This window comes from Chelonoidis abingdonii, chromosome 9, assembly GCF_003597395.2.
Source record: "Chelonoidis abingdonii isolate Lonesome George chromosome 9, CheloAbing_2.0, whole genome shotgun sequence".
Classification (NCBI taxonomy): domain Eukaryota; kingdom Metazoa; phylum Chordata; order Testudines; family Testudinidae; genus Chelonoidis; species Chelonoidis abingdonii.
In genome coordinates, this window is record NC_133777.1 from 83,129,739 (window position 1) to 83,157,474 (window position 27,736).

The 27,736-nt window shown below is 43.7% G+C and overlaps 1 protein-coding gene across 1 annotated transcript in view; it reads left to right on the plus strand.

Annotated features, from left to right (window-relative positions):
* The first annotated feature begins 1,963 nt into the window (after positions 1–1,963).
* PAQR5 (progestin and adipoQ receptor family member 5) overlaps positions 1,964–27,736 on the plus strand; it is a 349,157-nt gene continuing 323,384 nt past the window's right edge. The window contains exons 1-5 of the mRNA XM_075069751.1: positions 1,964–2,884; positions 16,401–16,627; positions 19,184–19,311; positions 19,542–19,747; positions 22,891–23,017. Coding sequence (XP_074925852.1) covers positions 16,487–16,627; positions 19,184–19,311; positions 19,542–19,747; positions 22,891–23,017 — 602 coding nt within the window. The 5' untranslated portion in view covers positions 1,964–2,884; positions 16,401–16,486. The remainder of the gene's footprint in view (positions 2,885–16,400; positions 16,628–19,183; positions 19,312–19,541; positions 19,748–22,890; positions 23,018–27,736) is intronic.

Below are 27,736 nucleotides of genomic sequence, written 5' to 3' on the forward strand. Positions count from 1 at the left end.
TTTCCTTCCAGCATCAACAAACCAGCCCAGATACACCAGGACATGGGTCGAAAGCTATATTTCCCCAAGCCACTGAATTTGTATCGTGTCTGAAAAGGGCTGTAACCTGAAGGTAATAGCATTGGGAGGTGTTTAAAGTGTGGAAATCCAAGGACAGTTTGCAATTTCCATGGAGGAAACGGCTAATGACCTGAGGAAAGAGAGAGCCTGACCTCCAAGTTCTTTTGTTCCTGTTTTACAAGTACTTAGAACTTCCTGCTAACACGGTTTTCTTTCGAGTCTTAATTTGACTCCAGCATTGCTTTCACAAAACTGTAGCTAAGGTTGTGCCAAAAGTTTATCATCAACATCTGAAAACAATGTTTAACTCGTAAATTTCCACTGAATCAAAACTTGTTATACCAGTTCCTCGTTCCCAAGGCAAACCTTTGGTACCCCTCCCAGCCTCTTCTGGTTACATGAGATACTAGCTCTCTCTCCCCCACACACATGTGTATGTCCAGTTAATTTGGAAATATGAACTGTCACAGGCACATGACTAGACCCTAGGTATGGGAATCTTTAAAAGGGCACAATAGATCCCAGGGTAGAAAAGAGCATCTAGTGGATAATGCAGTGGACTGGAACTCAGAAGACCTGCCTTCTATTCTCAGCTCACCCATAGAGTTTGCATGACATTGGGCATGTCACTTAATTTTCTTTGTGCCTCAGTTTCCCCTTTGGAAAAGAAGGATAATTCTTCCCTGCCTTACAAGGAAAACAATCTGCTAATGACTGAGTTACTCATTACTACAGTGGTAAGGGCTATGCAAGCGCCTAGATCTGAAAGGGAGGAGTCTTTCTGTTACCAGCTGAGCTGGATCCAACAGTCTGTTACAAATCTATTAATTTTTGGCAGTGCAACATGAAAAACTGCTGCTGCTCCATTAGTAACTGGGAATCACTGGACTGAATTATTTGGTGGGTTTGTGTCAACTATTGTGTAAAAATCACCAGGAGTCATTTGTAAGTGTTTAGTTGGTTTATCACGATACAGCACCAGGTTTTATTCTTTCCAGCTTGTTTGATTGATCGTGGTAGAATAGATGAAAGTAGGTTGCATAAATCTACACCTAGATTTTCAGAGAGAGGAAATGTCGAGTCAGAGAGCTACCTACAACTTGAGCAATTTAATTGAGTCAGAGGGTCTGTCTACACAGGGAAAAAAACCCAAAACCCCCGCGGCACCACATTGGGCCAACTGACTTGGGCTTAGGCTGCAAGGCTAAAAATAGTGTAAGGATTGGATTGGAGCCAGGACTCTGACACTCCACCAAGGGTCTCAGAGCCTGGGCTGCAGCCCGAGCCTGACCGTCTCCCCTGCTGTTTCGGCCCTGCAGTCTGAACCCTGGGAGCCTGAGTCAGTTGATCTGGGGTCTGAGACTCGGTGCCAGGTTTTTATTGCAGTGCAGATGGACCCACAGATTTCCAGGCCAGAAGGGGCCATTGTGATCATCTAGTCGGACCTCCTGTATGACACAGGTCAGAGAACTGCCCCACAATAATGAATGGAAAACACCTGTTCCGTGTCCTTTTCAGTGTAGTTATCATCTGGTTCAGAAATATGGTGCGTATGTTTATCAGCTCCCAGGGCAGACTAGATTTGGCATAACTACATGCAATGTCATTTAACCTGTGCCTGTATGAGAAGGCAGAGGACTCGGAGCACGTTTTACCTAGAGGGCTCTCTTAGTCGTGTCTGGGAGAATCCAGTCTGCTGATATTAAAATGTGATTGCGCACATGATGGCTTCTGGGACGTTGTGCCTTTCCCTGTAAGGCATGGAGCTCCCCCAAGCTGCAGCTATGGGGCAAAAGACAAAAGAGGTCTGATGAATGGTCAGGAAATGGTTCAGAGGAGAGCATGGCTGAACATAGACAGAAGTACAGGAAAAGGACTTGACATATACAGTACACACTGACTGCAAGGAGCGCACAGAAGGCCAGCGTCTTTCCTTTGCTCTCCGCATTCTTGGGCAATGTAACTTTGGGCGCGGGAATATAAAGCGCTAACAAAGCTGGGCCCCAATCCTGCTCCCACTGAGTGAAGTTAATGGCAGTGTCCCAACTGGCTTTCCTGGGAGCAGATGTGTGGCCTCGGAACCTCAGCTGGATGCAGATGCACTGGTCAAATGTCCTGCTCCCCAGTGACGAGTTTACCCATCAATTTGCTTCCTAGAAAATCAGTATTTTGTGCCAATTTGCTGGCCAATGGGGGCAACAAAATAAAATGCATCAGCTTTGTGCAACCGAAGAGCATTTCGTTCTGCGGGACTGTGTTGCAGAGTGAGAGGATGTTGTGGTGTAATGTTGGTGTGTGTGTCATGGGGGATGAATTGAGTTTGTTAATCCAAATATATGGGCTGTTTATGGATTGTACCAAAGGAGGCCCAGGCCTGACCTTTATCCAGAGACATCCGTCTGTCTAAAGGGATTGGTGACTCACCTCCAGTTGGAAAATTCATTTCCCAGGGTTTTGAAAAAAATGCTTTACGTGACTGTGTAACTTGGCCCGGATCCTTCAGATTGTGTCACGAGGCCCACTGTTGCTTCATGGGCTGTATTTACAGCCTGGCATCTGCTTTTGCACGCTTACTGTTTCCATGGAGTGGAAGCTACCTGCACTGATTTCTCAGCAGTTGGGCTTTTCTGTGCCCTGGGCGCAGGGTGTGAGTGCAACGTTAACCACATAATGGGCTGGATTCTGCATTCTTTCTCTACACCCACTCCAGTTGCCTTTCCTGGGTACTGATCTGCTGCGCTGCATGTACTTCCCCAATGCTGAGCTAACAATAAGCACCTTGGAGACACACCCAGTTCTCAATGTTTGACTGGTGGAGCATTTGGTATGTCTGGAATTTTTTTTCATTTATTCTTGATAGCAAGGGCAAGTGTTCACTGCTGTGATTGACCAAGCTTCTTCAATCGCTCTATGATACCAATACTGGTCATGTTGTAGTCACACAGCTGGGAATCAGAGGGTTTTGCCTTTTGTGATATGAGCGTTGAGTCATGTGGGAGCTAGTCCTGTTAGCTGTGGATGCAGTCAGCAGTTGTTGGTGCTAGTCCGGGCCAAGGTGTAAGTATTAGCATGAAATGATTTGTACGAATAACTGGAACAATGGGGGTTTGTTTGTAAATTGTGCGTTTGGACTATGTGTAGTGTGTAGCTGGTCATGTGACATTTGGTTCTGCTCCCTGAGTGGATGACAAAAAAATGTGCTTCTGGCGTGAGTGTGCGAAACCTCCAGGGTTCGGGAAAAATTTTCTGAAAGTTCCACGGATCACCTGAATGTTCAGAAATACTGACCAGCATGACCCTCCAAGCAGCATGGAACTGAATGTGAGCTGTTGACTGTATCCATAGATCTGTTTTGTCATGATTTTACTAGATCTAGATCATCAATATGACAGAGACCTTTAGCAGGAGGTATGGAATACTTAGGTAGCTAATCGTCAGTGTGATTTCTTGTACAAATTCAGAGCCAGTGAGACCCTGAAGAATATTGCTTTTTGGTTTTGCATTGTCCTTAGCACTTTGTTGGCATTGTATTTGAAATTGCTGCCTTGTGCAGATAACTTTATAGTCCAACTGAAGGAAATGACACTGAAAAGAGACTGCAGAACAGATGCGATGCAGGCTTGTGTATTTCAGTCTGAGGCTCAAAAGAGAGAGGTTTTAAAAGCAGCAATAAGAGCACTAGGTAATTCTCAGCCAAGGAAAAGCTAGGATTAAAATTCTGGAGCTGGGAATGGGAGGGTTAATATGCCCAGACTTCAAATTTATGTCAAGATTCTTTTTCCTCCTTGTGATTAAAACCTGGACATTGTTGCATATTCATGAGGCCTGATTTAAAATGACCATTATTTCTGCTCTCTGTGATCTGTGAATAATGCATTGTGCCTCGATCTAGTTTTTTAACTACTTAATAATACTAGAGTAATGACCTTGTATCACACTTCAGTGATTCAGGGCTCTTAATCTGTTGTTGTATTCAAATATTGTGAAATGTGTTACTCATGGCTGTGAGGGCAAAAGTAAATATAGGGGCCTTATCAAAGAGAAGAAGAACATGCTTGGTTTTGCATACAGTAACTTTGACTAGTCAAAAGAAGTTAACCAGCAACGCTGTGACCATGGAGGGCTAGATGGGCAGAACTACCTGGGACCTTGCTTTGCAGGCAGGTAGCGTGCTTCCAGAGTGTCCTTGTGCCCAGCTGTTCAGATGGGATTGATTACTCTCCTCCCCCCAGTGCGCTATCTCCGCCTCCTGCCACGGTCAGTGGGGAGGGAGGCTATGACCTGCCTCCTGCCCCACCTCTTTTGCCCTATCCATCTCTTCTCTGGCATTTTATGTTTATCTTTTTTAAGGGCCAAATCCTGTCCCATTAACGTCACAGGAAGTTTTGCCATTTGCTTCTGTAGGAGCAGGCTTGAGGCCAGACTCTGTGGTTTTACTCTGAGGAACCGTGATGGGAGATCGCCTATCGATTGCGTCTCAGTGGCTCAAGCACAAGTAGGTGCAGTTTCCATATCAAATGATGATTTGGATTATTCTCCACCCCGTTAACTGCCGGCTCTGAGATGCAAGCTGTGGTCTTTGGCTCACCTGCCCTTGCTACTTGTCAAAGAAGGATGTTGAGGTTGTGCCTAGTTAACAATTCTGTTGACAGCGCATGAGTCAGAATTAGGACTTCCAACAGTCACTAATTACAGGGGACCTCCCTTATTTTTTCTTCTCTGTACAATAAGATTGGGGGTCACTGAATGGTGCAAAAAGCAGCAAGAAATACTCCTGGCGAATGCATGTGACTCCTGCTTCTTCTTATTAATCATGGTGGTGGTGATATTGAAATACAGCGTGGGCAGCCCTAGAACAGAATCTAGCTCACTCTCCCGCGGCTGACGGCGGTATACAACAAGCTGTTGTGACTCAAAAACTCAGGGAGCCGGTCTGTTGAGTAAGAAGGTACCATTTTCACATAGTCACTTTCCTGCCCATAACTGCACTTTTAAGCAATCCCCATTTTGTAACCTCTTTGGATGTTACAAAAGGGAGCCGTGACCATGTGCTGCCCTGTGTTCCCCTCCCTGCTGTTCTGGGGAAACTTAGTCCTCTGTGCAGAGGGACAATTCAGGCTCTGGTTGATCCCAGCTGCTGAGTTTGTTGTAAGCACATTTTAATTTCAAAATGGACGATTTCCGTTTGTTTGACCAGTTTTTGAGATATGCAGGGCTCTTTCCCCTGTTCTTTCTGTTTGAATGATGATCACAATGGGACAAATTCTGCCCCTCTTACTCACACTGAACAGTCCCTTACTCCACAACTAGCTCCGCTGAAATCTGTGGAACTACGTGTGAAGTATGGTATGATTCGTGTATAGATGTACCAGGACTGGGCCTAATATTACCATCTGTTTCTATAGTATTTGATTTCTTAAAGCTCTTTGACATGAATGATTTAAGATTTCCAGACCCTTGAAGGAAGGCAGGCCTCTGGTTTTATCTCCATTTCAGAGCTGGGGAAACTGAAGGACAGAAAGATAGGACTTGGGACACTAAAGAGGCCTGTGGGTTTATACACTATGTACCTGTATTCTGCTTCCTGTAGGTCTCAGTAAACTGAATCCAGAACAGAATCTGATATTATTTTGGACTGATATTATTTCCAATAAAACAGGAGGACTTGTGGCATCTTAGAGACTAACAAATGTATTTGAGCATAAGCTTTTGTGGGCTACATCCCACTTCATCGGATGCATGGAATGGAACATATAGTGAGGAGATATATATACACATACAGAGAATATGAAAAGGTGGGAGTTCCCCTACCAACTCTAAGAGGCTAATTAATGAAGATGAGCTGTTGTCAGTAGGACATGCTATTGTTAGCTGGAGGCATGTAAGTAAGTGTTGTGGTCAGTAGGCTTCTGGTATAGGGTGGTGTGTATGTGACCATTGCTTATTAGCACAGTAGTGTCAAGGAAATGGACCGCTTGTGTGGACTGGTCTAGGCTGAGGCTGATGGTGGGATTTCCTGGACACTACTGTGCTAATAACAATGATCACATAACAACCACCCTATATCAGAAACCTAGGGCTGGCGCTTCCATTTAGGTGATCTAGGCGGTCGCCTAGGGCGCCAGAATTTGGGAGGGCAGCATTTTGCTGCCTTTGGCTGCAATTCGGCGGTGGGGGGTCCTTCCGCGCTCTGGGTCATAGGCGGCAATTCTGCGGCGGGTCCTTCACTCGCTCCGGGACCTGCCGCCGAAGTGCCCCAAAGACCAGGAGCGCAGAAGAACCCCACCCTCCCCCGCCGCAGAATTGCCGCCAACGACCGGGAGTGCGGAAGGACCCCCACCTAGGGCACCAAAAACCCTGGCGCTGCTCCTGCAGAAACCTACTGATCGCTCTACTTACCTACATGCCTCCAGCTTCCATCCAGGACACACCACATGATCCATTGTCTACAGCCAAGCTCTGAGATACAACCGCATTTGCTCCAATCCCTCAGACAGAGACAAACACCTACAAGATCTCTATCAAGCATTCTTAAAACTACAATACCCACCTGCTGAAGTGAAAAAACAGATTGACAGAGCCAGAAGAGTACCCAGAAGCCACCTACTACAGGACAGGCCCAACAAAGAAAATAACAGAACGCCACTAGCCATCACCTATTGCTCTCCTCTCCAGAACATCAAAGATCTACAACCTATCCTTAAAGATGATCCTTCACTCTCACAGATCTTGGGAGACAGGCCAGTCCTCACTTATAAACAGCCTCCCAACCTGAAGCAAATATTCACCAGCAGCCGCACACCATACAACATAAACACTAACCCAGGAACCTATCCTTGCAACAAAGCCCGATGCCATCTCTGTCCACATATCTATTCAAATGACACCATCATAGGACCTTATCACATCAGCCACGCCATCAGGGGCTCGTTCACCTGCACATCTACCAATGTGATATATGCCATCATGTGCCAGCAATGCCCCTCGCCATTACGTTGCCAGACCGGACAGTCTCTATGCAAAGAATAAATGGACACAAATCTGACATCAGATCATAACATTCAAAAACCAGTGGGAGAACCTTCAACCTCTCTGGCCACTCAGTAACAGATTTAAAGGTGGCAATTTTGAAAGAGAAAAGCTTCAAAAAACAGACTCCAACGAGAAACTGCTGAACTTGAATTAATATGCAAACTAGATACCATCAATTTAGGCTTGAATAGAGACTGGGAATGGCTGAGGCCCATTACACAACATTGAATCTATTTCCCTGTGTTAAGTATCCTCACACCTTCTTGTCAAACTGTCTGTAATGGGCTATCTTGATTATCACTACAAAAGTTTTTTTTTCTTCTGCTGACAATAGCTCATCTAATTATTAGCCTCTTAGAGTTGGTAGGGGAACTCCCACCTTTTCATGTTCTCTGTAAGTGTATATATATCTCCTCACTATATGTTCCAGTCTATGCATCTGATGAAGTGGGCTGTAGCCCATGAAAGCTTATGCTCAAATACATTTGTTAGTCTCTAAGGTGCCACAAGTCCTCCTGTTCTTTTTGCGGATACAGACTAACCGGCTGCTACTCTGAAACCTTCCAATAAAACGTGAATCAGAATGAATTCACTCCTAATCCCAGAGAGCAGCATGCATGCTTAACCGCTGTCCCCTACCCTGTGCCAGCATGCTGCGCACCACCCCACAGCTGGCTAATGTGTATGTACTGCCTGGCCAAGTGGCTGCCGCAAGCATATCTCACTCAGAGCTTCTCTGCTTCTGTTGCCCTGCCCTTAAGAGGTCAACAAGTTGTTTTTGTTTCTTTTGCAAACCTGTCAGCCCGCTTATTCTCACTGAACTGCTGTCTACGCACCAGCTCAGCCCCAAACAATTCTGCTACTTACCACATTTCTAGCACAGGGCTGATCTGTGCACTTTCCATTGTACAAAGAAGAATAGTGCTGACATCCTGGTGCTGAGGGGGCTGCCAGCTCCTCTGGTTATTAGGGCATCAGCGAGTGCATCCCTGCTCCCAGAGACAGAGAAGTAAGTACAGTGCATATTTGCTTCCCAGAAGCTCTTCTGGTTTTTATGCAGATTTTTTGATAATCTTTTATGTTACTTGTAGTGAAATATACTGAATTTTTATATAATAAATGCAAAAAGCACTTTTGACTGTAACTAGGCGTGGAAGGATTAGATTGGTAAATTTCGATTTCACTGTACACACAGAAACCGACAAAAAAATATTTCCATCGAAAATAATCAAATTTTACAGCTAGACAAAGTAAGAAAAATGCTGCATGAGTATTTATTCACATTTAATTTCAGGATAGTTCCTTTGTATATTTTGACATGTGATATTGGGAATTTGTGTTTTAATTGCATAAAGCTTTAACTTTTTGAATACCCACATTTATCGTTAGACAATAATTGTTTAACCCCCCTTGTTTGACCACCCCATAATTTCACACAACTGTGAAAATATAAATTAAAAAAAATGCTTAAAACCATAGTTTTACACAACTGTGAACATTTAAACCAATAAATAACTTTAAAAATAAACCTCAATATTATCTGTTAAAATTATTTTTTAAAAAATCAAATTCTGTCAAGCCCAGCTATATTCAATCTGCAAGAGAAAGTTTGAACTTTCTCATGCCTGCCCCCCCCCCCACACACAAAGAGAGAGAACAATGGAAAATTAGTCTGTATTTTGTGTCATAAGAACAACTAGTTTATTTTAAGCAGTCGCTTCTTTCTTTCATTCATACTGTAACAATATCTTAAGTGTATAATAGCATTAGCGCTGTCATTCCAAAACACTTTAAAGGTAGACATACGCCACTGAAATGCAGCTGCTTCTGGGGTGCAGTAGAAATCTGATCACCCTGGATTCAACAAAGCACCTTAACACATGCTTAAGTCTGCTTGAAAGTGACAGCTGTGGGACTTAAGAAAACACTTACAACGTTTTCTTTGTGTTTAAATTCTTTGCTGTGTTGGGCCCTACCCAGTAATAGATGATATAACAACCTATTATAAATTCCTCACCATTCTGCCTACAAGGTTTTGGCAATTCTTATGTTGTTACCTTTAGTGGTGATTATGCGGGATGGCTCAGTCACTGGTTTTATAGTTTAACAATTCTCTCTTGTGCTGTACAGAGTAAATCATAAAAGTTAATAATTAACAGCTAAAATATTTCTCTTGAATTTAAGTCATCCTGTATGCACTGTTGTATTTTAACTCTGATTGTGTCTGCCATGCAGCCAATGCTAATAAATGTAACTATAGAAACTCTACAATGGAAGGTTGTGCTCCAGGCAGACCTGTTTACCCTAGGCCCATGTTTTCCTGAATAAAAGCGCTCCCTTGTAGAAGAGAGGTGATTCTATAGGGGAATGTCAAGGCTTCTCATTTAGAGAAACCTATCTTGAAAAACTGGAAGTTAAACCGTCAGGCTGAAATATTCCTGTGTAAACTTAACCGCAAAAGAAGGGCTGGTTCCTGCCCTTGGAGATGTGGGCGTGCGCCATATGTAGTGTGTTTTGTAAAAATCTACTCAGCATGTGTGGACAAATGCTTTGCTGAGTTTGCAAGATAAGCAGGGAGACACTTCTCTGTATTCAATCTTCAAAGCCAAATTTTGACCAGGACCTTGAAGCCCTTAGGTGTATGTTGCTCCCATGGAACTCAGTGGAGGGTAACATGAGGCTTGCACAAGGGGAAGTTGTGTTAAAGGGAACTGGATGAACTGTGAGAAAGTTTGTGTCTCTGTTTTTGGGGAGGGAGGTCGTAACTTTTGCAAAGAACTCTCTATCCTTGTGACTGCATGCAGCACTCACCTGCATGTGCACCTCACCACCCTTCATACGCCACTTTCGGGCTGCTTGTTAATGTTTCCTGTATTCAGATTAGTGCAGCGTCCAGGAATGCAAGTAGGGTGGTACCTTCCAGTGTGCAGTATCGGCAAGAGATTGTTAGTGGGTATAGGGTACCAGAAAGATTGGGGGGAGGGGCTGCACTCTGCTCCTTAAAGGAACAGAACACAGCTAGGGAGGACATTCATTCTTTATATGGCTTTAACAGCACAATACATAGGCTAACAAACCTAAACCTAAACAAAGGCTTTGTTTAAGTTTGTTAGCCTATGTAATGTGCTGTTACATTGGTCAGGAGTCCTCAAGAGGGGAGGTATGTCAGGGACGGAAAGTTTAAACAGTGTTTTTTATTCTGTTTCTCCCCATTGGTCTGAATTATCCATGACATCCACACTGCATCACATCAAGTCCAAATCATTAGAGGAATGCCTCTGCTTGCACTGACCAGAGGATGTTTGGGTTCTGATGTCAGCCCAGTTCTGCAGCCTGAGGGAATCAGGTCTTGTCCCCAGTGCACGCAGAATTCTTCTTTGCAGCCAAACTAGTCTAACAGCTTATCTACACTGCCACTTACAGCTCTGAAACTTTCCTTTCTCAAGGGTGTGAAAAAACACCCCTCCCTTGAGAGATACAAGTTTCAGAGCTGCAAAGTGCCAGTGTAGACAGAGCTACAGGACTGGGAGCTACTCCCCTCATGGGGGTGGGATTTTTACAGCACTGGGGACTACTCCCCTCATGGGGGTGGGATTTTTACAGTGCTGGGGGTTACTCCCCTCATGGGGGTGGGGTTCTTACAGCACTGGGAGAGCTTTCCCATTTTGCTAACTGGAAGTGAAGCAGCAAAACAAAGAGAACAAATGCCTCATTTTCCAGCTTTGTGGGTGAGAGAACTATAAGTGAAGATTATAATGCCGGACACTGACAGCCTTAAACCAGCTGCCTCAAGAATCTGACAAGAACTTTGCACATGGAGGGTCACAGGGGGAGGTCAGATGTCCCTCCCATGAATAGAGTACCGGCAAGAAATGATTTCTACTAGCACCACTGCCAGCGTCCCAGAGGCCACAGGGGTTTTGCTGTGGAGCAGAGGGAAATGGGACCGTCGGGTTGGTTGTCTGCCCTTGCGAGTCTTTTCATTGGTTCTGGAGTTGTGCATGGCTGACTCTGAGCTTTAGAAAGGGGACTATATTTCTGAGACTTGGACAATGAGACCAGAAAACATTTTAGCTGTTTCAGTCGTGTGTAATTAATGAGATGTATTCATATCAACATAGCTTTTTGGGTACTTTGACTCTCTCTCTGGTCAGCAGTGAATGCTAGCTTGAAGGGCAAACAGCAAGCTAGTGGTGCACAAGGGAGAATGGTTTGCCATGATGAAATCAGGGCTAGAATTGAGAAGGTTCCCAACTATCGGAGGAGTGACATTTTGGAACAGCCTCCCATTAGCCCTAATACAGGCAAACAAATGAACTAGTTTGAAGATGGAGCTTGATAAATTTCAGAAGGGAATTATATGAGGGGGCTGCCTGGAAAAGTACAGGTCTAGACATGGTGACCTGGGAGGTCCCTTCCAATTCTATGTAAATTTGTAATATATTAGTACACAACGCAGTAATTCAGTAGCGAGGGCATATTGCTCATCCAGGACACGTTTCTGAAATGTACTATCAGCTGCTCCTAGATACTACATGATGGATGCCAATACAAGAACCTAGATACACAGACAGACAGTCAGTGACTAGTTATTCGTATGCCCGATTACCTGATTTGCAATCGTGGTAACCCAGCATATCAGATACTTAGCTTTGTCTAAGACTAAAAATACGAGTCATGTGCTGATCAACGATCCAACATGTAAACCACATCGCCATGTAGCAAACATGTTGAGCTGCTCACATGAGTCTTCCAGTTTCACTAAAATAAGAGTTTGTATTTTTTGTGTCCCATGGCTCCCTTTAGTCGTGTTCATAGCAAATGTTTCTGGCAAAGGATAGGAACGGGTAGAGAATCCGGGTGAGCACTGTAGGGCCCAGTTCTGCATGGTGGGGAATGTTTTCAATGGGGATTTGGAGCATTGCCCCACAGGATTTGGCCCATCGCTTGTACTGCAGTGAGAAAAATGCTTAACTGAAAAGGGGACCTTAACAGACCAGATGCTGCATGTAACAAGACAAAACTCTGAGCCTGTAGGACCCTTGTTGTAAATCTGAAAGAAGTAAAGTAATTACAGATCATGGAAAAAATCAGACGTGATGTGTAAACTTCAAAAGCATTTCTGATTGTTTTTATGTCACATATTACATTTCTGGGATAGGTTCGTTTTCTTCTTTTAAAATAGATGAGTGAACATCTAATCTTTTTTTCTGGGAAGTTGCTTTGCACGGAGGACTCCCATTATGCAGTGCAGCTCAGGAGTTGCACAGCCACAAACTGTGTTTAATAGCATTGGAAGACTGGATATGAGAGAGTGAGGCAAACTCTAATGATAAGGTGTGGGGCATTTGCAGGAAAATAAAAGGGGAGTGTGTTCACTTCTCCGGGTAGAGAATAATTGTAGGGTGGAAAAGGATATCAAAGGCTTTGCTTGATATGGAGTTTCTCTACCACTGGTGCTGGGTGTGTACATGGAATCAGTCCAGCACTTAGTCTGATCCTGTCCTGGGCTGATGCCCCTCAGCTCTTAGTGAGGTTGTGACGGGGACGTTATGCACAAGAGAAAAGGGGAAGATGGAATAATTGGGCTGTCTGTCATGAGAAGTGTGTATTGATGTAGAAAATAATGAAACAGCCATTTTCAAATCTAAGTTTGTGGTGCCAGTTTGTCTGTCACTTGGATAATACTGCTTTAAATATTGTCCAGGCACTGCGACTGATATGTGACCATGCTAGTAACTCTTGGCTACAGGCCTCCTGGAAGGCGAGGTAAGCTGATAAAATATACGTTTGGATACTCACCCTTAAATGACCCTTCACCACAATCTTTGACTACACGGTAGGACGTGTGTTCAGGCTGTAAGACGTCTGGGGACCTGGAGCTAGAGAACATGATTCAACTCCAGCAGCCTGCAATAGGTTAGCACAGAGCATGGAAATAGGGCTCTGAAGTTGCACACTGTGCGAAGTGGCCAGAAAAGGAAAGAAAGCGGTCTCTCTACAGAAAGCAAGCTGTCAGGAATCAGAAGAGGCTGCTTGAGTTAAACATTTGGCAAGGTTTTACAGAAACAGACACCGAAAAAGCTCTGGGGAACTGTGAGCAGTGCACAGACATTTCAGCGTTCACCTGCCAGTCCAAAGAGGGGTATCCCCAGGCCCTGGATGCATTCCCAGCATGCTCACCCCTCAGAGGAAAGCTCAGGAATTAGTCTGTCAACCCAGCCCTGTGCAGGTAGGCTTCAAATAGGTGCTTGGGAATAAATGAACGTGATTGTAAATCCCTTCAGAAAATCATTCCCATGCCAGGAGTAACAGCAACATGCCAAATGTGAGCCAACAAATTACAAAAGGTTTGAAAACCAATGTTCTCTGAAATGGTTTCAGCAGAATGTTTGGTTTAATGGACTCCCTTTATTTATCTGTGAGTTAGCAAGTTATTGGACTGTATGGGAAACCTCAATCCCTTTCTGTGCCAAGGGGTGTCCTGTAGATGACGCTACAAACACCTTCCATAGGCATTCACTTTCAATGCTCTGTTTCTGTTGTAGCCTAAGCGAAGCTGACAGCAAAGTTGCTTAGTTCTGAAAGGCTAAGGAGCACTTTTGACCATCATTGCACCTGTTAAAGGCTGGGAGTTTGCTGAAACCATGGAAAGGGGCTTGCCTCTCCCTTGCCCTTGTCCCAGACAGGTTTAAATACACTAGCTTATTCAGCATCCCAGCACCCTGGTGAGGCAGGTTTTGTTACCCTCCTTGCACAGCTGAGATGCTAAGGCTCAGCATGGTGAAGGGAGTTGTCCAAGCTCACAAAGTGAGTCGGTGACAAATCTGGGATTAGAACCCAGGAGTCCTGAGTTCGTGCCTCTAACAACTGCAGACTGTTGCAACACCCACCCTTTATCCTTTTGCATTTTCCCACATCAGGAGTGCAGCGTGGCCCCTTTCGGCTGCTGTAGAAGCCGGCAGTTTGTATCTCTTTCCCCAGGATCTATTCCAGCACATCTGGGCCTCCCTGCCAGGGTATTCAAGCTAGCCCTAAGCTGCCAATGCCCAGGATTCAGCATCTGACAGTCTCCCTTCCACCTCCCAATCTCCTCAGCAATGCCAGCTGGGGCCAGAGGGTCGGAGAGACGGTGTTTTACTGTTAGGGAAGTTTGCCAGTAGGGGTTGAGATAAAGCAGGAGACATACTGATTTCCCAGGGGCTGCATGTTATTAACACCACTGAGCTGTCACTGGGCATGGAGGAGTTTGTATTCCACAGCTTGTGGCATTGGACTGAGAGCAATAAGCTGATACTGGCTGGAATGAGGAGGGGCTCCCATGACTGAGACTACCCCAAACAGCTGCAGGTTTGGCAGCATTGCCTGGATCCCCTCATCTCCCCACTCCTTTAAGGAGAGCCCCCCTGCCCCTCATCTCACCTCCCCAGTCTATTGATGTCCAAGAACATAACTGAGCAGAGACCATCTGCATGGTAGCACAGCATTGCACATGGAAGGTTGGTCCTCTTGCCCTTTCACCAGTTCTCTCTTGAGTGATTTTTTTTGTGTGATGATAAATGGAAATTTCAGACACTGCTAGATGGAGTATTAAGGAAATAAATGCCATTCGTGCTGCGTATTCCCCTTGACACCCAGTCCTAATGGGAACCACCCACAGAAGAATATGGGAAACAAGTGACATTCTGCAAGGGGGCCAATCCTGCCTTGAATGGAGCACACGTCAATGCCGATGGGAGCTTTCAGTGTGGGCTGATTGGCTGCATCAGGCCCTAGAATGTCAAGACAAGTGAGCATTTGAGCTTCCTCTGAGTATTTCCATGGATAGTGGGGAGTTTGGACCCCCATGACAGAATAGGCAGGGCCCAAACTACACTTAGGTAAAATTTTTCATTAGACTAGTTTTTTTTCCACCAAAAAATGCAGTTGTGGGGTGACCACAAAAATCTGCAAATTTGGCTAGATTTTGGCAAATAGTCTCAGTCAAAAAAAAAAAAAAAAAAAAGGTCCGTCTAGCCAGTATCCCTGTCTCTGACAGTGGTCGAGCAGTGCCCCAGAGGGAGTGAATAGAACAGGGAATCAGCAAGTGATCCATCCCCTGTTGCTCATTCCCAGCTTCTGGCAAACAGAGGCTAGGGACACCATCCCTGCCCATCCTGGCTAATAGCCATGATGGCCTATCCCCATGCATATCAGTTGTTTTTGAATGCTGTTGTAATCTTGGCCTTCACAACATTCTCTGGTAAGGAGTTCCACAGGTGGACTGTGCGTTGTGTGTTTTTAAATCTTTTGTTGTTAAACCTGCTGCCTCTTAATTCATTGTGACCCCTGGGTTAATGTGGGAGGTCTTATGAGAAGGAATAAATAACACTTCCTGATTTACTTTCTCCACACCAGTCATGATTTTATAGACTTCTATCATATGCCACCTTAGTCATTTCTTTTCCAAGCTGAAAAGTCCCAGTCTTGTTAATCTCTCCTTATACGGAAGCTGTTCCATACCCCTAATCGTTTTTGTTGCCCTTTTGTGTACCTTTTCCAATTCCAGTATATCTGGGATGACCACATCTGCACGCAGTATTCAAGGCCGAGAACCAGCATCACTACCCTGTTTCCCAGCCCCTGTGCCTGTGCTGTAGAGGCCTGCCGATTGTCCCATATTGCGAGGATTTCACTCGCTTGCAGGGGATCTGTTACACACAACATACTGCTTTCCTCCTTGGAGACCCCTGGTAGTTTCCAGAGGGCTGGGCCTAGCCTGATAGTACCTCATCCAATGAAGAGGCTTCCCTGGGATTAGGAGGAAGGGCATTGCCATGGAGACCCTGTTCTCCTTTCTGTGCCTCAAAGCTGGTTCTTCCAGCTCTGGGTACCCTCGGCTCTCAAAAGCAGTGGGACCGATCAAGCCCTGAGTAAGGCCTGCAGCATCTGGTGCTCAGTTCAGAGTCTCTCTATGTACTTATTCCATTAGGGTGACATTCCCTCATGCAAAAGGTCATCACAGAGCATAGGTTTCACGTCAGCCCATTTTGATGGCCTACGTGTGACATAATCTGTGCATAGACTTTGCACAGGGGTGAATGTCACTGTCTTGCCCTCCACATCACACCTGTCTTCACTAAACCCAAGAATCCCAAACTGGCACCTTAACTTGGTATAGAAACAGAAAAGAGAGCAGCTGGTAGGGATGTGACACAGGCTAGGGCTGCCAAAGACGGTTTGAATTCAGTTACCTGGCCAGGGGCCCTTTCCTCTTTTGTTTCTCTTGCATAGCAATCTTCCTTGTATTGTTCCCTTGCTCTCCCTAGCACCAAAGCGCTTGGGGGGCTTGGCAACAAGCCGGGCGAGGAGACAGGAAGGTGTAAATGAGGATGAGTTTGGCCTGAGGTCATAGATGAAGACTACGCAGGAGTCTGTCTCTAAGGAGGTGAAGATTTTAACAAGCATTCCGAGCCAAAATCAACACCATCTAGCCCAACACACAATGCTGAGTTGGAAGTTGCCCAGGCAACTCAGTATTAATCAAGTGCCTCAGGTAAGTAAGGTTTTGTTAAATGTATCTCCTGTTTGGCTGCTGATCTGTGTAGGCTCAGTAGCCCAATAAAACCTCAGCTACAACTTCTCTTTTTAATTATAACTTTCTTCTAATGCTCTACATGTGACTCTTTTGATCAAAGCATGTTGGCCAAACCCTATGTCCAAATCAGTGGCCTTCGACCTGGCTGGGAAAAAAAACCTATTTTTGTGGAAAATGTTTGAAATGGTGAAGTTGTTTTGTTTTGTGTAATTTTTTGTTTTGAAGTGTTTGAAAGAGAGGCATTGAAAAAACAGTGCAGAGAATTTTTTTCAGTGTATTTTTAATTTTTTTAATTGAAAACATTATAAAATGGTTATAAAACTTACATTCATCAAAAACCAGGTTTTTGATCAAATATTTTGATAATGATTTTCAATAATATTTTTAATTCATTTAAATATCTGTATGCACACACACTAAAAGCAAAAAAAAAATTGTGAAGAAGGAAAAATGTTGAGTTTTGTGAAAACAAAATTGTATGCAACAAGAGAGCCATTTATTGGATGAAAATATTTTTAGTTAAAAATTGTTGACCAATTATCGTGACCATTTTTTAAAAAAAAAATTGGCCTAATTATTCAGAAAAGAGGTGGAGAATGAAATTTGGCCCATCTTCCCACGGGGGATAGTAGAACTATTTACAAGAAGACGACACACAGATTCGGCTTTTACCATGATTACTTCAGATTTAAAAGAAAAACTGAAGAGATGCTGCAATTTAATGTTGACTTGATTTTGGTCACATCAAGGCAAAGAAAACATCTGTTCTTGCACAGGGAGAGTATTTCACTTGCTTAGGTTAGAGAATCAGTCAGACTCTGAATTTCAGATAAAGAAGAATCAGATTCATTTTAGGAACTGTCTGAGTATCTCAAAAGCAAGCTCAGTGCTCTGACCTAGCATGGTAATGTTAGAAAGAGTCACATCTAGCAAGTGCTGTTCTTTAAAGACACTGGGAGGATATTGAGGGGAATTATTTGCAGTAATGGGCATAAGGTAAAATCTCTGTTAAAACAATAGCAGCACTCAGCTATCTTCAGAGTTGTGCCACCTTTATAACCTACTTCACTGCGATGCAGTTCAATTCTATGTTCCTTCCTGATCTTAAAATGTTAGGACATATAAAGTTACTGGAGACACTTGAAGTCTGTCTGGAACATTAGCTACTACTACTTCATGCCACATTCTGCCATCATTGCTCATGTTAAATAACCCCTTATCCAAACAGGAGTCCCACTGACTTCAATCAATGACTTGCTGTGTAAAGATGGCGTAATCTAGCCTTTGGAAAGGAGACTATCATACACTGATCTCTGAGCTGTCTAGGTGGATATTGCTTGCTCTTCACTGTGATAGTGGAGTGATGCAATGAGTTTTAATTTTTGGAAGAGTCTGAACTTAAAGGACAAGATTTTCAGAAACGGGTGCCCGAAGCCAGACTCTTCTGGGAATGTGCCTCCCAGACCTGTGCTGGCAGGGTTTGCGCTAACACACTAAAAAGAGCTGTGTAGATATTGTGGCTGAGGCTAGAGCTTGGGTTCTCAAGTCTCCCCCACCATGCCGGTTTGAGATCCAGCTCCAGCCCGAGCCGCAACAGCCCTACTGCTATTTATAATGCACTGGCGCAAGCCCTGCCAGCACAAGTCTGTGGACTCAGGCTGGTAGTCTTCCTCCCACATGCAGTATAGACATACCCTTAGTCCAGATGTGGGCACCTAACTAAGTGGGCTCATTTTCGGAATTGCTGAGGACCCAACAGCTGCTATTTTCTTCAACAATGCTGAAAACCAGGCCCAAATTGTTTCTCATGTGGATCCCAAATGGAGGCACTGCAAATTTTTTGAATGACCTAGTTTTGCAGAAATGGACTGGACTGGAGCTGAGCTGCAGCCCAGCTTCCACATGCCACTGAGGGGACAGAGGCCAGGAGCAGCCAGCAGCCGGGGGACCAGCCATTGCCAACAGTTCTGCTGCAGGCTTGCAGATCGAGGGTCAGCTCCTATATGTACGTGTCCTTTGAGCTCAAGGTCCTCTTCAAGAATTTCCCTATGATCCTCACACTTTTGCCAGAAGCTGGGAATGGGCGATGGGGGATGGATCACTTGATGATAACCTGTTCTGTTCATTCCCTCTGGGGCATCTGTAAGAGGACAGGACACTGGGCTAGATGGACCTTTGGTCTGACCCAGTGTGGCCATTCTTATGACCCTGTTTATTACCTTGATTGTTCCTCTCCCCCTGAGCCCATGTCCTAGTTAAGAACATGCAACCATGTTTCTGCAACAACCCTACTGCACTGTTAACATGTGTTCTCCTTCCTTTGTAGCATGCTTTCTGAATTAAATAGTTACCAGTATTCTGCACGGCAGCTTGATAAACATTTTACAGAGAGATGTTTTGTGGGAGTTTTGCTGCAGGACTGGGCATCTCATGCTCCAATTCCTGTGACACAGTGTGAAATATACAGAGTGTACAGTCCATCTAAACGACGCGTTTCTAATCATCTCCTTGCAGGTGTTTCGAGAGCAGGGCATCCTGTTTGGGTATCGCCATCCAAGAAGTTCTGCAGCAGACTGTCTCCTCAGCGTCTTCCAGATGACAAATGAAACACTAAATATATGGACACATTTTTTGCCTGCCTGGTACTTGAGCTGGTTTTTATTAACTGCTGTATTTTCAAATGTTTAAAATCACCCTAAGCCGATGGCTGTTTGTGATGGGGGGTGACTGAAGGATTTGGGGACCTGGGTGGGAAATGTACTGTGTTCCAATGGAGGGACAGGGAAAATATAACTGAGAACTCAAATAATAACAATGGGGCGGGATTTCACTAGTAACACACAAGGTACTAACTCAGTATTTTCTATTTCAGGTACTTCCTATGGAAGTTGTTTGCCTTGGCCTATTCGCTGGATGTCTGGAACGACACGTATGCCTGGCCCTTCCTTGCCTACATGCTCACGTGCTGTATTTATCCTTTCACATCCAGCTGTGCTCACACATTCAGTACGATGTCCATCCAGGCGAGACATATTTGTTATTTCTTTGATTATGGTGCCCTTAGTATGTACAGTTTAGGTAAGAGTCTCCAAACATTGTCTTGTTAAATATGTAACAGAATAATTGGCAACATCTTCAGAAGCATCCAAGTGACTTAGGGGCCAGATCCTCAAAAGTATTTAGGCCTTAGCTCCCACTGATATCCGTAAGAATTATGTGTCTAAACACCTTTAAAGATCTGGGCCTAAGCCCCATTTTCAAAAGTTCCTTTGATATTTAGGAGCCTAAATCTAATTAAAAGTCAATGGAACACGGGCTCCTAATTCACTTTTAAAAATAAGACTTAGGCTTTTAAGTCACTTAAGCACTTTTGAAAAAGTTGCCCAATGTCTTTTTTTTCCTCTCTTTTGTCTTTAATGTCTTAAGTATTTTAGGATTGCTGTAGGCGTTTTTCAGTTAATAATTCATGCTTTGCACCTTCCCCTCAAGGATCTCAAATCACTTCATGAACATTAATGAAGTAAGGGTTACAACACCTTCATGAGGTATGGAAGTATTGTCATACCCATGTTACAGAAACTAAAGCACAGAGTTTAAATGCCTTGCCTGAAGTCACACAGGAAGTCCTGAGGCTGCTGGTATTTATGCCAGGAACCAAGAGATTGATAGCTGAAAAGAGGCTTAAAGCTTCCTTTGTTCCCCCCGAGTCAAGTCCTGCATCAACCCAAGAACTGGGGTCCTTTCCCTTTATGCAACCACAGCAAATTAGGGACCAAATGCTACCGGGGCTAGAAGTGAGAGGAGGAGCATGGGCTCTGGTGGTTCATGCTCTGCTGCTTGAATCCTGGTGTCCAGGGCTGGGTTCTCTGGGGTGACTATGGGAGGCACAGTGGGACAGTTGTTCCTTTGGAAAGACATGGCATTTGCCCTGGCTGGTGCATGCTGTGGCCGAACAGCCGGCTGGGGGATATCCCGCTGCCTGCCTGGCGGATGACATCTCCCTGGAGCTGTTGGGTCCATTTCACTAGTGCTTCCTTCACATGCCACCTTGAAATCCTGCTCCGCCAATTAGCAAGGGGAGATTGAAGGACCTCTTGTCCTTAATTGTTGCAACATGACTGTGTTGAAAACACACCCAGGACTTGAAACACACTTAATCCAACTCTGATGCCTGCCGAAGTCAAAGACGAGGCTTGCTAGATACTTGTACTACCATCCACAGAATGTTGAAGTACAGTCCTGCATGTTAACATTTGGTAAAGTCTGGGAGCGTTGAAGTAAAACTGTGAATTTTTTCTATCATGAATCTGTGCTGTGTGTTAACGGTTAATCCTCGGGGTAGAGGGGACCAAAGTGGTGCCTTGACACTGTTATGGGTCTATAGAAAGAATGCTGAGTACATGCAACCCGTGTGAGAATAGCTCTGGTTTTTTTACTGATACCATCGAGGGAGGTGCAGGCCATCTCACCATTTGTGAATTAATTCCATGCTTTTGTCTACAGTGGATTATACCTGCTGTTTCAGTTTGGAGTGGCACGTGGCTTGTAAAACACGTCATCAGCGTTTTTAGATGTTGCCATTTTGCTAATGCCCAGAGTAAAAGGATGAAATTGCACGATCCAAATAGCTCCATATCCTCATAGCCCCCCCAAAAAACTAAGTAAGGTAAATTAGCCCTAACCTGCTGGTTCAGATGTTCTGCATTCCTGCAGTGCCAACATAGCACGTTTTATCTATTATCATGGGACATGTCCAGCCTCCTTTGAAGTTGCTGGTAATTCTTATCAGTGCACAGTCATGCAAGGGGTTGCTGAAAGTACCCTGCTCTGAGTCAGAGTTTCCCCTCTGTGATGTGTCTAATCTGCAGCTACATAACATAAGGAACCAGAGGGTCCTGGCTGTCTTGCTTATAAATCAGAGATATCCTGACATGAAGTTACTGCCTTTGAGTTTATTTATTATATTTGTAAAGGCATGGGCTCCATGGGATGCGTCATCTCTGTTACAAGGAAGTCCTGCTGACAGCAACTGGAACAATAAAGTTATCTTCAGCACTTAATGAAATAATTCAAGTATAAATATGAATGACGTAAAGAAAGCATATACACTGGCAACCTCATAAATACAACAGAAACATAAGAACATCTCCACTGAAATTTAAAAAAAATCCATTGACGGGTCCGATTGTGCAGTCCTGACTTAGCCCTAGCAGTCACTGCGGGGGAAAATGCCTGATTTAGGACTGGTTGCAGGGTCGGACTCTTCGTTTTTTGTAAAATACCTGAAAGGAGTAGGCTGAAGCAACCTACAATTCTGTCACTTTACAACAAGAAAAAACAAAAGGTTCTGGGCCAGATTCTTCTCATGCTTACATTGGGGTCAATCAAGAGGGACTCCGCTGAAGTCAATGGCATCGCACAGGCATAAAACCCAATGTGAATGAGAACAGAATCAGCCCAGGGATACATAATTTGCCTTATCTTTTTCTAACAGAAAAAGATGTATAAACGTAGCTAGAATAGAATGTTATCAGGCTGGGCTGCCAATGCGTAGGGGAATGCTATTGTCCTAAGTCAATTTATTTCTCTCCTGTGTGATACAGGCCAGTTTCAAAGCTCTAATTAATTGTTTAACCTAGTATCTGAAATGATGAAACTTTTTCCTTATTTTGTCTTTTACTTGTGTTAAATTAAGGTCCCTAGTCCACTCGCAGACACGTCTGATCAAGTCCATGGCAGACTAACCACTATCAGAGAGACAAAGGTAGGTGAAGGAAGGTCTTTTACTGGACCAACTCCTGTTGGTGAGAGAGACAGACACCTCTCTCAGCAGCTGAAGTTGGTCCAACAAAAGATATCACTTCAACCACCTTGTCTCTAGACCAGCACAGCTACAACACTACATATCCAATAACAGTCAGCTTGAAACAACAATGGACTTTTTCTGATAGTCTTGCCCCTGAATCTGGAGACTTATTAAAAATCAATTGTTGCATTTTCCAACGTGTTGAAATCCTGTCCTTCCTTGCAGCTTTCTTTAATTGCAGAGGGAGCTACAGGTGCTCATTACCTCTGAAATATATTTAGGATCTGCCTACAAAATATACAAGATAACATTGGTTTGCTTGTTTGAAACCTGCAAGATCACCAAATTACCTGGGAGGTTACTGAAGGGCACTAATAACATTCAGAACTAATCTGGGCACTGATTTTATTTTCAGGTTCTGCGATTGCTTATTCAACATATGTTTTCCCAGAAGAATGGATCAATAGCACTTTCCATCACTGTTATGTACCCATTGCTGTGTTTAACACGGTCATTAGCACTGGTCTTTCCTGCTACTCCAGGTACAGTTACCTCCTGATTATCCCACTGTGACTGTGAAAGCAGGTTTATTTACAAATGTAGCTTTGGAATATGCAACGCTGTGTGCACTGGGGAAAGGGAAGGGGAAAGGACGTTTAATTTTAGAACCATGTCACACAGTGAAGCTAGAACAGCTTCACAAGAAAGCATGTGAAATAACTTATCGGTAAAACTTTATTTTTAGAGTTGCTGAAAGCTAGCTTGATATCTTAACTTACTAAGTTTAATATGTCTGCCTAAAGTAACTTGTTTTTTTCTTTAACTACAGTGTGCCTGATATATAGGATAAAGAAATTTGGGTCCCTGTGCTGCAACCACTTAAGCATGGGTTTAATTTTAAACACCTCGATAGTCCCGTTGAAGTCAAGGGGACTGCTCATGGACATAAAGTTAGGAACATGCGTAAGGGTTTGCAGGATTGGGGCCTCACACCAATTGCCTCCTTTGTAAAGGGTAATAAACATGACATGTACTGTATGCTTACCATAAGAAAATCATTCAAATCTAACTGCCCTGAAAATCTGACTTTATTATAGACTGAAAGTATCCTGGCATGGAATCTGGATTTGGGCAACATTTCTAAAAACTGCCATAGTACTCAGCTAGCTTCTGGTTATGAATTACCTACCAAATCTCAAAAAGGATCTTTTTAATCTTAATTCATGATGGAAATCCTCTTTAAAGCCTTCTCTGTAGAAGGTTAATCTCTACCATTAGGACAACACTCAGTTTGCCTCTGCAACTGATTTTTGGTTTTGGAGCTGCATGAATAGTTCAGTGTAATTAGACAATTGTCCTTTTATTGGAGGAGTGATCCCAGTTTTTCCTATTAGCATGTGTGTCTATTACAGGATAAAGCACCACAATAGCTTCTGCTTATTGAGGAGTGCTTCACTATCAGCTGTAGCGGCTCTAAGTACACTCCTGACCCAGGGCCTTCATTGGCATGTAAATATGTTTGAAACGATATTGCCATAGAACAGGGAGAGCTGAATCCCCAAAGGTAAAAGACCAAAGCAAAATGGAACAGCAGCAGAGGTGATTCTGTTGTAGTAGAGAAAAGAAGCAACTCCAGAGGGGAACAAATTGATAGCATAGCAGTGCATGGGTCTACCCAAAATCATGCTGCAAAGCTTGAGTGTCCCAGATGGGTCCTGATCCAGCCACTTACTTACAGAAGTAGTTCTACTGAGTTCTGCAGGGTACTTGCAGAGGAATGACTACTCGCTAGAGTCAGGGCTGCAGGTTTGCCTCCATCATTTTAATTTTAGTACCAAGTATTATGTGAAATGCAAAATTAGGAACTGATATTTTTAGACCATCCCACTTGTCTTGCCTTTTTTTCCCCTGTCCTTGTTTTCTTTTTTAACTCTGTTTCTCTCTTCTTCTGTTTGTTTTCCCCTCATTTTTGTGTTGGTTGACGTTTGATTTCTGTTGTCTGGTTAGACAAATGAAGACAGGTGACAGTGGGTTAACTCTAGCTTTTACAATTTCAAGTATTACCAGGCTAACACAGTTATGAAATGTCAATGAGATTGACCAGTCCAAGTGTAGCTTTTTAACTTATTTTAAATTCTTTTTAATTTACAAATTGAAATGCCAGCATCCCCCAATTGCAGAACTGGAGATATGGTCATGTAAAACTTTTTTACAGCACTAAATAGATCGGATAAGACAGTGTAACATTGTTGTCTTAGCAATGCTGAAGTGTCAATTGTATCTGTGGTGCCGCCATCAAATGTCACCATTTTAACAAGTCAAAAAAAGGTTCCTGAGTAAGCAGAAATTGTGACTAGTGGGCTTGATTCTGCTCTAACTTTACACCAGGGTGATTCCATTGGCTCTAATAATATATTCCTGATTTACACCAGTCTGAGTGGAGAATCAGACCCACTGATTTCTAATTGCCATCTCTAATGGGATAATAGCTCTTGCTATTTATCATTCCTGAATCCTAGAGACATCTTTCTCTTCCTACCAAGCCATCCTGTTGCTTCACAATCAGCAGTGCAATGTTGTCCCCTACGTGTAGGTAACTTCTCTATTGTCCTTAATAAACATATAATAAAATCAGAGACTATCTCTGTGCAGTTGCTGTTGAACTCTTATCGGAAGCTTTTATATATTTCCTTAACTTCATTCATGCAAAATAGAGCTTCCCTGTCAAATGAGCTGCAGTAGCATGGAACCTCAGCTTATCCTGTGCCAGCAATGACTTTGTTAGCTACCAGACTCTCCATCTATTCTTTTCTTTTTGTCTGTCTCTCTCCTTTCTTTTTTTCTTTTAGGCTCAGGCCCGCAGCTGCAGACGAAGGGCAATGCCACCCTGTGGCACAGAATCACTTTCCCCAGGGGGTTTGATGTTCAGTGAAATACACTAGGAGTGCACAGTTCTGTAAAATCCATAGTTTTGTGAATGTCTCTTTGCCAAAGTCCTCTTCCTTGTTTATGTAAGTGGCTAACTCACAATTGTATCCCCAAAGGGTGCACGAGCCACGCAAGGGGCAGAGATCCTGCTTCAACAGGAAAAGGTTGAAAAGAAAATGTGAGAGAATTTAAGGGCCTGACTGAGTCCCTAGGAGTTTAAGGCATTGAGCACCATTCAGGAAATTTAGTGCTCAGTGACAGCAGTAAATCTCATTTGCTTTCATGCAACACAGAATCCTTCTGTAATCTTAATTGCTATAGCTAAGGGACCAGATTCTGCTGAGTTACGCCAGTGCAACTCTCCCTAAAAATCAATGAGAGTCAGAGCAAAACTTGGTCCAAATTGCAGAATGAGCAATGTTGGAAGCAATGCAGTCTAATACCTTTAGAACTGCAGCCACCCATGAATCTCTTTCTCTTGTCTTTCTAAAAAAACACTCCCAGTAGTAGGCCAATGCAATCTTGGGCCATCCAGATCTATCATAACTTTTATGACCATTCACAGAAAAACCACTGTGACATTCTATACCTTGGGGGAGTGTCCTGGAACCCCCATATTCCTCATTTACATATGATTGTGATCTTATATATAAAGCATACCTTGTAAGGTATCAGGGAAAGGTTATGACTGGCTGAAAGTCATTTCTCTGTCCATGTGTGTATATCATTGATGCATGTGAAGTTATGAGAATTGTGTTGTATGGTGGTCACTAAAACATGCTGTAAGTTGGGGAATCAGCCAGACATCAGCTCCCCAGAGGCAACAGCAAGGAAAGTGGCCAACACCTGGGTGGGGTATCAATCAACTCATCAACAACCATTGTCCAGAAAGGGAGAAATGCACAATGCAATGACTCACCTGCATGAGACCACACCAGGGGAATTGCTCAATCTTGCCTAGAGACTCGGCAAGGCCCGCCCAGACATGCTGGACTTGTGTTTTCCAAGCACATGGATTGAGGGTATAAAACAGACAGAGTGGTCATATGCTTGGCCTTTCTCCTTCCCCCACCTATGCTGCAAGCAACTAAAATACTGAGAAGACAAGACTCCAACAGAGGAGATTGGCCCAGGTTTCAAAGAGGAAATCTGTATACTAAGGACTGTAATATCCAGTGGGGTGAGAAAAACTGCTTAATCTAGTTGTTGCCCAGTATAATAGGGTTGAGAGTTTAGACTGCATGGTCATATTTTATTTCTTTTGGTAACTAACTCTGACTTTTTGCCTATCGCTTAATATCACTTAAAATCTACCTTTTATAGTCAATACATTTGTTTTATTGTTTATCTTTACCAGTGAGTTTGTATGAAGTGTGTGGCAAATCTGCTCAGGTTTGACAAAGACTGGTGTATGTCCACTTTCCATTGATGAAGGGGTGAACCAATTAATAAATCTTCACTGCCATCTTGAGCAGTGCACGACAGTATATTTCTGGGGCACAGTGCTGGGAGCTGGGGTGTGGGGCTCCACATGCTGTTGTGCTGAGTGATCACAATGCCTGGAGGGGTTTGCTGCTGGTCACTAGCAAGGCATTGTGAAAGACGGCCCAGGCTGGAGAGGGTGAAGGGGGCACAGTGGTCCCACAGTCCCAGGCTGCACGTTGGGGGGATCCCGTCACAACCACATCTACCAATAAGCAGATATATTTCCACTCCTCCAAATGAACTGGGCACTAACTTTCATAGGCATGTAGATTATTTTAGTGAGTAAAAGATTATGTAGTTGCAACAATACAGTATCATAATTTCAGATTGATTAATACTCAGGCCATTTGCACTTCATCATCATCTTGGCAAATCCCAAAGGGTTGTAGCCTTCTTGAAAAGCAATCGTCATCTGGATCGATCTTTGGCATGGTGCTTAAGGTTGTCTGATTGTATATTGAGGTTTCTGTCCATCACTGGCAACCTTGTCATGCCACTGAAGCGTTTGGCACCCACATGGTCACTGGCGGGGTAGCAACATTCATTAGTAAGCATGCATCAGAACTCATTGGTCTTCCATTTTTATAATATATCCATACCAACAAAGCTGCTGGGACTGATCCGGTCCTGATGGAAATGATTGTTGGATTTGGCTTTGAATATCTTCATTTCTGATCTTGCCTTGCCCCTTCATATGGAGCAGCTGATGGAGATAATGAAAATTAGAACCATCAGTCCAGTGATCTTCAGCCTTCTAATGCGCCCACATTTCATTTCATTGGTGTAACTGTCATTCTATAAACCTGCAGCTTCGTAGAAAGCTTGATGTCATGAGGTCCCCACAGAGG